Source organism: Cydia pomonella, chromosome 6, assembly GCF_033807575.1.
Source record: "Cydia pomonella isolate Wapato2018A chromosome 6, ilCydPomo1, whole genome shotgun sequence".
Lineage (NCBI taxonomy): Eukaryota > Metazoa > Arthropoda > Insecta > Lepidoptera > Tortricidae > Cydia > Cydia pomonella.
The window spans coordinates 22,245,562-22,261,442 of NC_084708.1; the positions used below are offsets into that span (position 1 = coordinate 22,245,562).

The 15,881-nt window shown below is 34.3% G+C and overlaps 1 protein-coding gene across 2 annotated transcripts in view; it reads right to left on the reverse strand.

Annotated features, from left to right (window-relative positions):
* The window catches only part of LOC133519298 (17-beta-hydroxysteroid dehydrogenase 13-like), a 49,261-nt gene extending 36,777 nt beyond the window's left edge, over positions 1–12,484 (reverse strand). Inside the window, exons 1-2 of one of the 2 annotated variants that reach the window (XM_061853328.1) lie at positions 12,324–12,484; positions 5,789–5,858 (exon numbers count right to left, since the gene is read on the reverse strand). In XM_061853328.1, the coding sequence (XP_061709312.1) occupies positions 5,789–5,850 (62 nt within the window). In that variant the 5' untranslated portion in view covers positions 5,851–5,858; positions 12,324–12,484. Of the gene's footprint in view, positions 1–5,788; positions 5,859–11,118; positions 11,235–12,323 lie in introns of those variants that run through there. The other variant, XM_061853327.1, reaches the window with a different exon arrangement.
* Positions 12,485–15,881: the final 3,397 nt, after the last annotated feature.

Here is a 15,881-nt window from a genome sequence, read left to right on the forward strand (position 1 = left end):
GAAATAATTCCTGAGATTGCACACCTCGCGGTTGTGGAGATCTTTGGCGTTTAGGAAGCCGCCACCTCCACACTTCCGTGGGATGTACAATCTCATAACTGACGAGCGTGGGTGTAGCATACGGTGTGTGGTTAGCAGTAGTCGGACCCTCAGATCCAGGGCGTCCAGCTCGGTCTGAGTCCACCTTAGTATGCCAAAGGAGTATATGAGTAGGGGCATTACCCAGGCGTTGAAGGCGCGCACTTTGTTGCCTCCTGACAAAAGACTGTTAAGGACTTATTATTATTATTATTATTTGTATGTCTCTTACAAATTCTCGGGACCATGGGGTCCCGGGCATTTTGAAGGCGTGCGTGGGGCCGAAGCCAACACGTAGAGGCCCCTTGTAATAAGACAATTTACTCTAAAAGTAATTTGACACCAACCGACGATTATCCCTGTTCACACTATAGCAGTGCACCCAAGGACAAGCCCCGGTTAGTGTAGGACTATTGTAAGAAAAAGGTACAAAAATAAACCGGGCTATTGGGTTGAGTTGCTAGTGGACTGGTAACCGAGACTATGGAGGTGACTATGGCACCTGCCCTGATCATATGTTAAAAAACACGAAAAAATGGACAGGTGGTGACTCGCCAACTCACAATATGGGTCCCCGAAAACGGCCGCTCGCACAGAGCGACAAGGGGACAACATTGCGTGAGCGGCTCAGGGTGTGGAGAGGTGTGCGCCGCTTTCTACCCAGTGGCTGTCAGCAGCCACTGTGCCAACTCGCGTCTTATGCATATTTCACTTCCACCCTGCGAGCATATAGCTCTGACACCCCACTCTGGACGGCCGGTAAAGGCAAGCCAGAGGTGAGAGTCCTGCGGCCCCTGCTCAGTGTTCACTCCAGCCGGCCAATCAAGGCAAGCCGGAGAGAGAGGCCTGGCCGACTCTCGGGGGTATGGGACCCAAGGGACGTCACTTCCCATTCAGCTCGCCACAAGCTTATTGAAGAGTGATAGAGAGACACAAAGCGATTGTCGTAGCGATAACGATTGTCACCTTGGCTAGGCCGGTGGGCAATTAATGTTGTACGAAAATCCATTACCGGCGCTCCACATTTCGCCTAAGTTAGAGAAATCGTTTTGGTTATTAACTTTAATAATGAGATGACCTATTAGTATCGCTAAATGCGGAATAGCATACTGTTTTTCATTTAGTATACCTAAAGAATTTATTTATATTTCTCGTTGTATATTTATAAATCGCCCGTCATTACGAGTAGTTTTTATCAGAGCATAGAGGACGTTTTATAAATGTATAATACAGTGATATACGTTATAGTCGACCATATTGCTCTTACTGGTTTAGTCAGGGTCAATGGAAATTGCCAAAGATGTAAATTGTAAACAAACCTATTTAGCAATATTATTTCGTGCAAGTTGTTGAAGGTATTAATACTTTTGTACAGTTGACTGATACTTTCGTTCAATTCTTAAGAGGGAAGAATAGTTTTTTGAACATAACGAAATTAAAGGCATTTTTTTCTATGAAATTCCATTTCGGGAGAAAAAAGTAAACTTACTAAATCTTAACAAATCACTTTGATTTTGATGTCGATCGCTTCGGTATAATATAGTCTAGGTTTATTGGTGTCGCTTTTTTGAAAAAAAAATTGTTACGTTTTGCAAATATTTAAAAAAAAAACGGAAAACCTATAAACCTAGTTTTTATTGTGTCAATAACATACCTACAAAAAATCATGAAGAACAGAAAATATTTAGAAGTGGAAAAACATTTTCTCTTTTTGTATGGACGATTAGCGATTCTCAAAGGTTAGCTGGAAGAAATCCCTTTTAGGGATAAGTTCGCCTTTGTACATAACATTTCTTTTTTGTTTTGTTTTGTCTGTTTTATGTTAACCTGTTTATGTACAATAAAGTGACATACATACATCCCTCTTAAGGTTCCAAAGTTACCGAAGGGAAGTACTTACTTTGCTAGTATGTTTGTAACTAGCTAACGCAACGTAAAATCCTTCAAACGTCTTTACATGAGACTCCAAAACCTGTTTAACGAGATCTCATGCCTCAAAGTACGTTTGACACATCAATTTTATGCCTTATAAATATATACTGCTTGTAATATACTTAATTATGTACTTGCTTTATTACTTCTTAAGCCGCCATATTTTATTTATGACTAGTACATTGTAATATTCATAATACGTATGTACCTAAAGGAAATGATGCGTTCAGTCAAAGATCAACAAACGAGTAAAGTAGTTTTTTAAGTAGTTTTATTTTATGGCTAGTTTAGTTTTAATTTTAATACCTAATCAAATAAATACGAACATACCTGGTCAAAAAAAAAGTAAGAACTAAACTGTATTTAAAAGCTAATGACATTGTTGAAAATACCTCTCTAAACTTTTACACCAAATCAAATAAGGACCCTTTTCCATTTTCGCAAAAAGGTCTATTTTGACGGACGGGTAACTACTGCGGAACCCTACAAAATATTTTTGGACAACCTTTAGGACCTTCACTATGTGCATCATGGAAACTTGTTTGCATGGGGTTCAGTTATCTCTGCTTACTATTTAGTTCTAACTAGGCATTCTCTAGATAAATAAATAAAAATAAAAAATAAAATTCATTTATTTCGGACAATGTGAAGGTAAAAAACTCATAACTAAATTACATTAAAACGTTTTCATAAAAAACATAAAATTACAACAATGTTTGAATTACAATAAAAATTTTAAACAATTGAAATTAAAATGAATTAACATAAATCTATAAAATAAATGAGGGCACAAAATAATAAATCGCTAATTCGAACGTGCACTCAAGATCAAACCGATATTTGAATCATATTGGCATCATATCAGTTAGCTGTCATTCGCGGGGCGTCTCGCTCGCATTAATACATGTACGGACAAGTCAGAGCGAAAGGAACGCCCGAATGACAGGTAACGGACATGATTCAAATATCCGTTTGATGTTAGATGCACGTCGAATTGGCCTAAATGTAGACGGCGCCGAAAAAATTGTTTAAAACTGGATGGCCTTGGGCCTCTGATTCATTGTCATCGGGTCAAGTCGGTCACGTAAAAGGTTAACGGCAGACGCAGGCGTGCGTGCGCCTAAATCGCGCCTGACCGCGAGCCGCTTGCCATTCTTGCCAAGTTACTTGTAAACTTGTAATGGAGTTTTAATACTAAACAAAATAATTCATAATTATTTATACTGCATATTTTACTTGATTTAATTGTAAAAATATGGAATTATTAAAAAAATATACAATTATAGTTATATATTTTTCTACATGTCTTTTTTCCTTTTTAGCTATAGTAACTTTTCACATGTTTTCTCGGAATTTTACGCGGAAATAGCTTTTACAGTGGTGCTACTTGCCCGCATTAGTGAGAGAGAAAATTTAAAGGGCCATATGTGTCATTATACGATACATGTGCGAATTTACTGGTTTTACACACTAATAATAATCTCAAGTATCTTTTAAACTAGTAACGTACTGCCACGCAAAGGTTAATGGCAGAAACATGCGTGCGCGCCTAAATCACCGCAGCTTCGATCAGCTCTTGCGTCGCCTGCAAATTGACTTATAAATCCATTTCCATAGCCTTGAAGGACGAATTAGTGTGTATGCTAATAATAGATGTTGTGCGTATTGTAATGACTTTTCTAGCATATATTATGTGTACGGTTGTGTCTAGTTACTACTGATTTCATTTTTTTTTTGTCAACGTTAAGTTGATCGAATATTGACATAAAATTTATCCCAGGTATGTCTTTAAAGTACGTCCAAAAGAGAGGTATGGGCATTGTGAATGTCATCTCGTTTTGTGTGGTAGGACACAAAACAGCGGATGTCATTCCAGATCTAAAGCAGAGCCCTACAGAAAAGCCAAATAACACTAGACCCTACTCATAGTGTTGTGTTCCTGCCGTAAGGTGAGTAAGGTTGCTAGAGCTCAACGAAGGTGCGGGATGTTAGGGTCGGCAACGCGCATGTAATTCCTCTGGAGTTGCAGGCGTACATAGGCTACGGAGACTGCTTACCATCAGGCGGGCCATATGCTTATTTGTCACCTACGTAGTATTAAAAAAAAAGAATCCCCTCAAAAATATAAATGTGGAATGAGACCCAAGTATAATATCACGAATATGCGACGTTTCGACTTCACCGAAGTATTGAGATCTGTATGTGTGCCAAGTTCAGAGTAGAAAATCCTAAAATTTAAATTATATGCAATTCAAGTTCACGATTTGACTTGGCTAGGTTTCCGTACCGGCTAGTTTTTGCCTTGTAGCCCCGGGCCTCCTAAAAAACTCCCTAACCTAACCTAACCACAGGTTAAATATAGCTGCGTTAAAGGTTAAGATAATCATTAACTTAATATAGACTTAATAAAATTATGCTTATGTAGATTTTAAGTTTAGACTCTGTTTTTTTGCTATTCGAAATCCTATTTGTCGTATTTACGGTCCATCCGATTAATTTATATTCTTTATAAGCCGAATGCCCTTGACCTTTGATCAAATATTTCCACTACACGTTATTAGAATATTTTTAACATATACCTGCAAACTAAAAATAAACATGATATGGCTTAAACTTTCAAAAGTATAAGTACAAAAATTACATGTGACATCTAAGCTTTATTGGCAATATAAAACTTCACAATAGGATCACTGTATAGGATTGGAGCATAATAAGATAAAGAATATTACATTATGTAAATAAAATATTGGAAACGAGTAATTAAAGACCCGAGTTTGCAATATTCTTACCCCCGGAGTTACACACAATGTTTTTCATCACACTTGCGAAGAAAAAACTAAATTTTAAGCGAAATAATTCTTAAATACGGTGACATTTCAAACATTCGTCCGCCATATTGTCATTTTTGACAGGTTAGGCATCGAAAGCATAGACCCATTTTGTATTCAGCCATGATTGAAAATTGTTTAATAATATTTTGAACGGCTATTAAATTATTCGAATTAAATATTTATACACAAAAAAGTAAACGTCAGTATTTTAAAAGTAAAACTCATATATATCTTATCTACTAGGTTCGTATGAATTAGTGACATTATTTAAAAGACGTGAGTTAAAGCTTTTTTTCACAACTCATAACTCCCGCAGATCAATACTTAATGGCCTTTGTCCTTCAGTATCAGGTGTACGAATGAAATAAGATCTTTTTCGAGCGAGTGTGATGAAAACGAGTCCTTCGACGTAAGTATGAATTTTAATTATGGATTAGTTTTATTTTTAGTATGATAATTAAATTTAGTAACTCTGTTTTTTTTCCTACAAGTGTTTTTCTTATCCAATAGTTTCTCTTATCCCACCTAACCTTTATAAGTAATATTTTCGGCATTAAGACATTCAAAGCGAGGTTCATTTGCTGACTGACAACCGATTTACTTAATTTCATACTTTTTGTAACTAAGTTTTGAATGACATGTAAAAATTTATCACTTTTTACCTATTATTTTTATTTCAAATTGATTTTCAAACATCCAATTTTTTCAAAAATGTGCTTAATTACATAGATTTCATAAATACATTTGCTTTGGTCCTTAGAACCGGATAGAATAATTATTTTACATTTGGGATTATTGCTGAAGCTCCTTAATTTGAACATCGAGTAACATATTTACACAATTAATTTTTTTTATATTTTAACCGGGCCACTGTTTTTTTTTTAAATAAAAAGTAAACTCCTTAGTCGAGAGCAAATTGTGGTTGTGAAAAGTAAAAGTAAACTTACCATGGCGCCTTGGCAGCTAATCCTTGGACGGTCCCATTTTTGGTGGCTGTGCTTGAAGACATGATGAAATCTGGAAGAAAAATACAACATTAATAAAAAAATATTCACCTTGGTTAAGTAAAATAAAAACCTGTATAAACTACTTTCCAAACACAAACTAAAACAACTTAATATATTTTGCAATTTTTTCTCGTAAAAAGCGTTTTACGATTATTAAAACATATCATAAAACAAAATCCCCACGACTATCTGTTTGTATGTTTGCGATAAACACAATAACTACTGAACGGATTCTCATGTGGTTTTCGCTTATCAATATGCGGTGTTTTTTTTTAGTCCAATAATATGAAGGGTGCATTCCTGAGCTGAAATAAAGTAACTTTCTTAAAGAAACATGTATTCTAATTAACTCCATTTTCGAGATGGTCAGTAATTTATTTTTATCTAATAAGGCCCCTGTGTACACTTGCCTTCGGGCCTGTTTACATATTGAGTAGTGTTTAGTATGAGTTTATACATTCGCTACTAAACGCTCTGTACTAACTACTATCTAATACGATCGATATTAGAAATGTCATAGTTTCAATTGGTAGATTTAAATAACGCTATTAACCCTTAAATGATAGGATGCAGCCTATACAACAAAAACTAGATGATAGTATAATTAGACAAAATCTATTTTTCCTGCATATTATTTCAATACTAAAATTAATCCATTTTCCAATTATTTACTTAAATTTACGCAGTATTTTAATTAACAAAAAAAAATACAATTGTTTTAAGACGAAATGTCAGAAAACTTGGAAAAACCCAAAGGCTGATGATTTTTAGTCTGTGATTTTGGGCGTTTTATTTTCGTGGTTTGTAATTATCTCATATTTAAAAACTTTATCATAAGAATATAACAAATATACCTTTGTACTACTACACTAATGTAACTTTCTAATGGTAGTAAGATTTTTCATAGTTATACTTATATCTTACTGAAAATTATATATCTACATAAATATGCAACTTCCAACACTGATTTCGAAGTAAAAATCAACGTTAAAGTAAAAATATTTTTTTACTATTTTTACCAGAACCAGCCAACAATTACATGACACCACTTATAAGTATATTAATTTCGGGCAAAAAGAAAAAGTCATGCATTTAAGGGTTAAGTAATTACTTTTTACGAAAAAAAATATTAACGATGCACTTAGCCATACCCCGGAGTTAACAAAAGTTTAAAAAAACGCTCTGAACTTATAGTGATTCTTGAGACAGGTGTAGGTTTATAATTTGTTAAGGTCTTGTGTAAATTGGTTAAACTACTAAATAAATTCTTAATGAGAGAAGTAGAGTATGCAGTAATTACACAAAAAAATTACAAATCTCCGGGAGAAGACAACATTAGCAATGAAATTTTAAAAGCAGCCCTCAACTACATATCAAAACCACTAACTGACTTTTTCAATGAAATCTTGATACAGGAAACCATACCGGAACAATGGACAAAAACTACAATCACTCTTCTTCATAAGAAAGGAGACAAAAGCGAAATTAACAACTATAGACCAATAAGCTTGATGAGTAATTTATACAAGATCTTTTCAAAACTAATTTTGGGACGAATAACGAAAACCTTGGAAGAAAACCAACCAAGAGAGCAAGCGGGATTCCGTAAAAATTTCTCAACAATTGATCATATACTAGTAATTAAACAAATCACAGAAAAATGCCAGGAATACCAAATGAATTATTACATAGCATTTGTCGACTATAATAAAGCATTTGACTCTTTAAAACATACGGAAATATGGAAAACACTCAACGAACAAGGAATCTCACAAAAATATATTAGAATAATACAAGAAATTTACTCCAACAGTACGGCTAAAATTAAACTAGAACGTTTAGGTGAAGAATTTCCAATAAGGAAGGGTGTTCGTCAAGGTGACCCGTTATCCCCAAAAATATTTATTGCAGTTCTTGAGAGTGTTTTTAGAAGAATGAACTGGGAAAACTATGGGCTCAATATTCTAGGCAGAAAACTAAATCACCTAAGGTTCGCTGACGATCTAATACTAGTATCAGATAACCCGACAGACCTGAAAATCATGTTAGAAGAACTAGACACACAGAGCAAACTAGTTGGCCTATCTATGAACATGTCAAAAACAAAACTAATGTCAAACAGTGCTAAGGCACCAATAGACGTTAATGGAAATGAAATAGAGTATATGAATGAATATGTATATCTAGGACAAGTAATATCACCGGAAGACCAGACGGACAAAGAGCTGCAGAGGAGAACCACAAATGCCTGGAAGAAATTTTGGTCATTGAAAGATGTCCTAAAAGCCAAAGAAATACCTACAGGACAGAAATTTAAAATTTTCAAAAGTTGTATCATACCAGTCTTATCATATGGTTGTCAAACATGGGGACTTACTAAAAAACAGGAACAAAAATTAAATGTTTGCCAGAACAACATGGAAAGAACCATTTTAAATATAAAGCTAAGAGATAGGGTGAAAATAACTACCATAAAAGCAAAATCCAAGACCAAAACCCTATCATCAGTGATCAAGCAACAAAAGTGGAGATGGGCTGGCCATATAATGAGGGAAAACAAAGATAAATGGACTAGAGAACTTGTGGAGTGGTGCCCAAGATATAACACCAGAAAAAGCGGGCCACAACAGTACAGATGGTCCAACGACCTAAGAAAGACTGGAGGAAAAGCTTGGATGAGTGTTGCAAGAAATAGACCAGAATGGAAGACTTTGGAAGAGGCCTTCGTCAAGGGACGAGTTGGAGTTGCCGATGGAAATGATAAATAAACATACTTACAAATGTAAAAAAAAAAAAAAAAAAACTTCAATAATAAAGGCTATTTTTATTTTTATTTATTTATTTATACTAAATAAATGGGACTAAAACACGAACATATAATATATAGTGCCACTTTCTCAATTTGTCACTTCAAAATTGGCGCAAAGTTAATTTAGACGGACTTTATTGAGTTTTAGCAGTCAACAGATAATCAATATGGATGAGTTGTCAAAGGTCCTTCTCATTGCCTTGCCTAATATTTGACGTATTTTAAAGATATGTAGATTTATTTAAATCTATAAAATTTTCTCAATGTTATGCAATATTATAATCAATATTAACGTAAGGGAACAAATCAATTATTTTTTGTATTAAATATTTTGAATTTTGTTTTTGAGTAGTCATAGTCACACTACTGTATTAAACAACACAACAACAACAACAACAACAACAACACAACAACTCCTCCGAAACAAAGATGTTCAGAAAAGACACATGAAAAGATGCAACATTGACGCCTCTCGGTGGGAAGGTTTGGCAGCACATCGTCCTGAGTGGCGCAGGCTGGTGCAGGGCAATGTGCGCGATTTCGAGGAGCAACGTAAAGCTGATCTCGACGCTAAACGCGACGAGCTGAAAACGCGCCAGCCTGCGTCCATTCACTACCACTACCTAGCTGGTGTCCTCACGTGCCCTCAATGTGCGCGGGGGTTCACCTCAAAGATCGGCTATGTCAGCCATCTTCGGGCGCATGAGCGCCGAGCTAACTAGGAGTCGAAGTGGTCGCCATGGTCGAAATCGGCCGGAAAGATCATCATCATCATCATCATCATCACTGTATTAAATAAATTATAAACTGAAATATATATCATATACCTACTACAGAAAAAATGTTAATAAATGTAATGATACCGTGAAAAAAAGTATAATTAAACCAGATTATTCACCAAAAACCCTATAATTCTGCAAGATTTTATGGTCGCCTGATGTACTATTTATTAGCTTAAAATATTTGGTTTTAAGGCCAATTTTAAACCATTTTAAGGCCCGGGCAAACAATAAATTAAGCAAGCTATGATTTGTTTATTTTACTTTATTAAAAGTAGAACAAACTGAATAAGTAAGCATTTATTTATACGCTTTATTTTGTACTTTACACAAAATAATGAAATAATGTCAACAACCACTTTTGAGTAGTTTTATTTCTTTATTTAAAATTTTACCGCGTAAAGTACCTGTATTAAAAGACCATGCTTGCTTCTGCGAAATTATTTCTAATCCTAAAGAAACGAGTTATACCTATTATAATACTATTAACAGATAGATGGCTTCCCTAAGTATACTTTTTTACATCGACTTACTGTTACACATAACTTAAGTATTGCATTTTGGCCAAATGAAAAACAGTTTAATGTCAAATAGTATAAAGGCAGATTTAACTGTCCAATTCAAAAATACTGTGTTGGACATATCAAATGTGCATGACAGTAAGTATGTCAAATGATTATGTGACAGAGTGTGTAGGTATTATGAGTTTAAGGTGTGTGTTTTATAATTTAATTATTTACCCGACTAACATAGTTTATATGCAATGTTACTAACAAAACTATGGGCTGACAGACCTAAAGTTTTTCAATTTTAATTTAAACATACTAAATAATAACTAATGACATTAGTGTAATAAGTTAAATATCAATTGAACAGATAATTTATCTAAAATTTACTAACATCTCATTACTAAATCGAATAGCAACAAGATTCCTTGACCCCCGAAGGGCAAGCACGCCACACTGAAACGGTTACTGGTAATATTATCGTAAATAGGTCTGTTGATAATGAATTTATTAACATATTTAATACTTCATACAACTCCATCAGAACAGTCGAGTACTTGGTACGTATATTAGAGTAGTTATTCCAAAATAACAAGTGATCTACGATCTAATAAGGTCTGAATTCGAAAAATCTGTTCGAGAGATTCAGATGTTTTTTTGGAGAATCACTTATAAGAATAAGAGGGAAGAATAGCTTTGCGATCCTAACGAAATAACGCTAATTTTTTTTCATGAAATTCCATTTCGAGAGAAAACGGTTTCCACTAACTAAATCTTAACAAATCACTTTGATTTTGATGTCGATCGCTTCAGCATAATATATTCTAGGTATATAGGCACCGCTTTAAAAAAAATATCTTTTTGTTTTGCAAATCTTAAAGAAAGGAAAACCTAATAACCTAGTTTTTCATCGTGTCAATGTGTCAATATCATACTAAAAAGCATGGAGGATCGAAAATATTTAGAAGTAGAAAAACATTTTCACCTTTTGTATGGACGAGTAAGTAATAATTCCCTCTTAAATATTTTTATTTTATTTTATTATAGTTTCAAAGCATTTTAAGACGGGCATATTTTTCTTCAAAGTATGATGTGCACTGTAAACGACACTAACAAGATATACTGTGCGGTTACAACATAGATAAAAAGGTACCTATTACAATTTTTTAAACTTACATTCTCGCCGGCACAGTTTCATTTGTTTTCCAATAAGCGAAATATATGATTTAGGCATTTTTGTATGATAAAAGTTCTTTCAAGATGTTTACACACACGTTTCGAATGACACGAGACTTATGCTGTGAGAAAGGCGTGACTGTGGGTAGTAATGAATCTCGCTGACAGCTGCTGTTGTTTTTTTTTCTATTTTGCTTTTCGGGATAGGCTAAGGTCATAGCTGATACTGCTTTGAATTTTGTGAAATTTTCAAGGATTGCTATTAAGTTCAATAATAGGAGTATAATCGAGTAAATTATATTAAATAAGTATGCGTTATTTAGACCTTAATTGTAAAAAAAATGCGTTATTTTTGTTATAAAATGACGAGTTGCTGGTATGGTCAATGTCAACGGAAAATGGCGGCAAATAAAAAAAATAGAAATTGCACAAAATATTAATCGCACCATTCTCAATAGACAGGATGTTTGACCGGAAATAAACATTAAAACCAACATTTATTCAGTGGGTTTGCCGCATAGAGTTCAGAAATTTACCCATAGTAACTGTTTTACCTTCCTTGAATACCTACCGTGTACTGGACACTAAAACTAGCCTCCTATTACTGCCATAATTTTAAACTGGAAGACTTTCTTATTTTAAATTTGCAACTTACGCGGGAACTGGCAGCTGTCATTTACTTTTCCCCGCCTGGGGCGTGAAAATGTCATGTTTTCCATCCACCTACCATTAAGGTGGCTTTGAATGACAAGAAAATCGATAATTGACAGCCTTTTTGTACACATGTACCTTAAGTCAATATAATTTGGTATTAATTTTAATCTTGCTTTCGATTAAAGTTTTAAAAATGTGCGGTTATGTTTTTCTATTTAATTAATACAATAAAATGCATTTATTGACATAGGTCGATCGAGGTCATAATCGAAAATTAATGTGCTCACGGTTAAATAGATTATATCATTATATCCCTATTAGACAAATTAAGTTATAATTAAACAAAATGACCATAGAATTTATTTTAATTCAACTTCAACTATTTTTCGATGTCGTAATATATTATTTTCAAGGAATAATTTATAAAGGAAAACGCGTAAAATTATTCTTGTAGGTATTGTTTTAATTGGAATTAATTTTAAACAAAACAAAATGCTAAATAGCCACTTGGATAAATTAATACAGTCATGTAAAAACGCCCAAATACTTACAAAGAGAACGAACACAAGTTCAAATTAAAAAAAATGGAACACTAACTTTTTAATTCCGTCGCGTTTTATTTTTAATCGTCTGACACGGCCGCTGCGCGCGGGCGGTGCGAGTGACTGAACGAACGTATCAACAGAGTGTGCCGGCGAATTAGGTCGAGCAACATGCTGTAGCTTATCATCAATTGAGATGCTTGCAATTTATGTGACTAATAAACTTTAGTTTTGATAATTTTGGCGATTTTTTTGTTGGTTTTATGTAAAGCCCGCACCACACGGCTGGAAACCAAGCTGATGATGATCCAATCAAGATCACCCTGACCTTGGTCATAGCGCACTATTTGGTCGCCATCCTACGACGCGGTCGGAAACTACCAATGTCGAGTGGTACACGCTTTTTAATATATAATATAATACAGGATGTTTATTTAGTCACTTGCACTAATTTACGGGGTGAATATATAGGTCATGCTGAGACACTTCTACTATGAGACCAACCCTGAAATCGCGTAATAAAATAAGTTAAATTAGAGCGGATGCCTCGTCGGGTGAGTCCGACTTATCCGGTTTTTTATTATTATTGTAAGAGTTAAGGGCGATATAAACATTGACATGTAGTGTAATAACCATAATAGTAGTTTATGTGAAATGAAAGGCATTAAAATACGAGTGTGAGTTTGTGAAACGAAAGAAATGAGTTTCATAAAAGGTCCACACGATTATTTTAATGCCTAATATTGTACAGTTATATTATATACACTGCGTTAGTAATTTTATATTTACAAACTAATTAAACATCGAAATGGCGGCAATGCAAACTTTTTCGCGCATGTCATGCATCCGTTGTTTTTTTTATTCAGATTCGTTCCATATCAAGTAACATGCGAAATTTTACTAAACTTTTTTTGCATATCATTTCGTCATCTCGACTGATATTAGAATTGAAGCCAAATCGAATTTATCAGAGATGTTCTAAATTTGAATGTTATTCGTTTATCGGTTAACGAAAAAGTTAAAATTACGATGTACCTACAGATACAGGTTTGTTAATACTTATAGGTCGTTAGTCTAAACTTTAGACTCTAAAGTTTATTCCGTAGACTAAAATGACAACCACCAATGTCAAACGTAGAAATAATGTGACCCTTAAAACAAACAGTGCTGACCTTTGATTCCGGTTTGTGAATAACCGATAAATATTATATTCATTTTAGTTTCAAAATAAACAATAAATAAAATCCACTCACTACATGATAGGAAATAATTAATAAATAAAATGTACTCACTACTAATCTACTCAAACATTAAAAAAATTACATTGACATTCGTTACTTTATCTTACTACTACTACTTACTACTTTTTCTCTCGTTTTTGTTACGTTTGTTGCAGTATTGTTAAGTGTAGTTTCCATATACATGGATCCTAATCGCCCATCTAAGAGAGACGCACATAGCGAAATTCCTTTGGTTCCTTTATAATTTTATAAAACAGGTATAAATATCGAATAGTACAAAGTAAGCTTCTCATTTAAATGAAACTTAGTAAACGTAGAGAAATAGGATGAGTGCATTATGAGCTATATGATATGTAGCTTTGAGGTGGCTGTTAATGTTACAGTAAAATCGCTTTTAAATTTTAGAAATATTGCGTATAGACCTGGATAGAACATTTCTAAATACCTCAAAATGGTGTACCTTACCTATATAAGTACCTCCCAATAGTTTATTTTCGGTTAGTACCGGTTGTAGCTCATTACTATTTATAAGATATAAAAGATTAGCTATGGTGGAGGTAAGGAATGGAATCTCCATGTACTTACCAAAAAGTGTCATAAAAAAACCTACAATACTTGAAAAAAAAAATCATAGACAGCGCACTTCACTCCGTCAATAACGCCTAGGTTCTTAGCTACTCTAGCGCTACTCTGGAAAGATTTGGAACTATTATTTATAGTTGACAGCTGGACACTTTAGCAACAGTTCTACCATAAGAGATTTCACTCCTTTGAACTCTACACTCCATAAGACTAGCAACACATGAAATGTCATTTTAGTCTACAGAATAAAAAATAGACTTTATCGTTTCTGATACGGAAGGTGGAGATAAGGAACGAAATCTCCATGTACCAAAAAGTGTCATCAAAAAACTTTAAATAGGTGGCGCTACAATACCTAGAGTACTTGAACAAAAAATCAAATCATAGACAGCGCAATTCACTCCGTCAATAACGCCTAGGTTCTTAGCTACTCTAGCGCTAGTCTGGAGAGATTTGGAACTATTATTTATAGCTGACAGCTAGACACTTTTGCGACAGTTCTACCATAAGAGATGCCACTCCTCTTAATTCCACACTCCATAGTTTCTGAATATATTATAGGGATGTTATGATATAGATGTACATGAAAAATATATTATAATATAGAACTAGCGATTTTTCATTGCAACTTGTCAGACAACAACTAAAAGCACAAACAACTTTTAGTGTAAAAATAACGAATCCTAATAAAACCTGAAGAATCAATCGATTACCAGTTTGCCTTTTTAAAATTGATATTTGTTCATATCATTCAATACGGGTTAAGTAGGTATGTGTAATAATGTAAATTAATACGAGTCTCGTATATTTTAAATACAACTCTTCTGACGCATAGTCATTAGCATTAGCATAGTCATAGCAATAGTCATTCACGAAGATGTTTGTCTTGACTCGTAATGTCATGTCATTAAAGGTTAGATTTGATAAATCTGCGCGTAATCGTGGATGACACGAACTACATAAAGTGTTTTTTTTTTTTGTCAATCTTAACAAATGACAAGCAAATACGTCAGCAAGCGATCTAGTAATTACCATGGTGCAATAAAGAATGAAATGAAATGAATGGAGGCGAGACAATAATGTATAGAGGTGATGCGGAGGTGATGTGACTTCCATGCCATCAGCTAGTCCACGTTTCATGAGTATTTCAAGCACGTATCGCGTAATACCTACTTATTTTTTAATCAAATGCTATGGCGTAATAATACTACATTTACTACAAAGTCCGGTATATAATGTCTTGCGGGCCGAGTGTGATATAAACGGCAGAGTGAAACAAGACTATGCTAGTAAATTTGTACGAAAATTCATTGCCGGTGGCGTGGCGCGCTGGGCCACACCGATATTTTTTGGCCCGGGTCAAAATTCTTTTCGTCGTCTTGTTTCTGACCACTCTGTCACGCTTATATTTGCGTTGTCTTTCTGCTGTGGATTATATTTAACATGAGAAAAATTAAAAACTAAATTTCATCTCATACAAAAAGGTCCACTCCGTCACATTTTTTTACAAAAAAGAAGACAATGAAAAATAATTTTACCCGCCCACAATATAACGATATTTAATTATATTCAGCTGTCCCAAGGCCGGACTTAAATACCGGTCCCGCATTGAGTGATGTCACGATAGACGTTGTCCCTCGACTATAGACGTTGCTTAAATCATCTGTCAAGATGTTACAGGCCTCATGATGATAATGACGATATTTCCACGCATGTGTGCAGGTTTCCGATACAGATATATTTC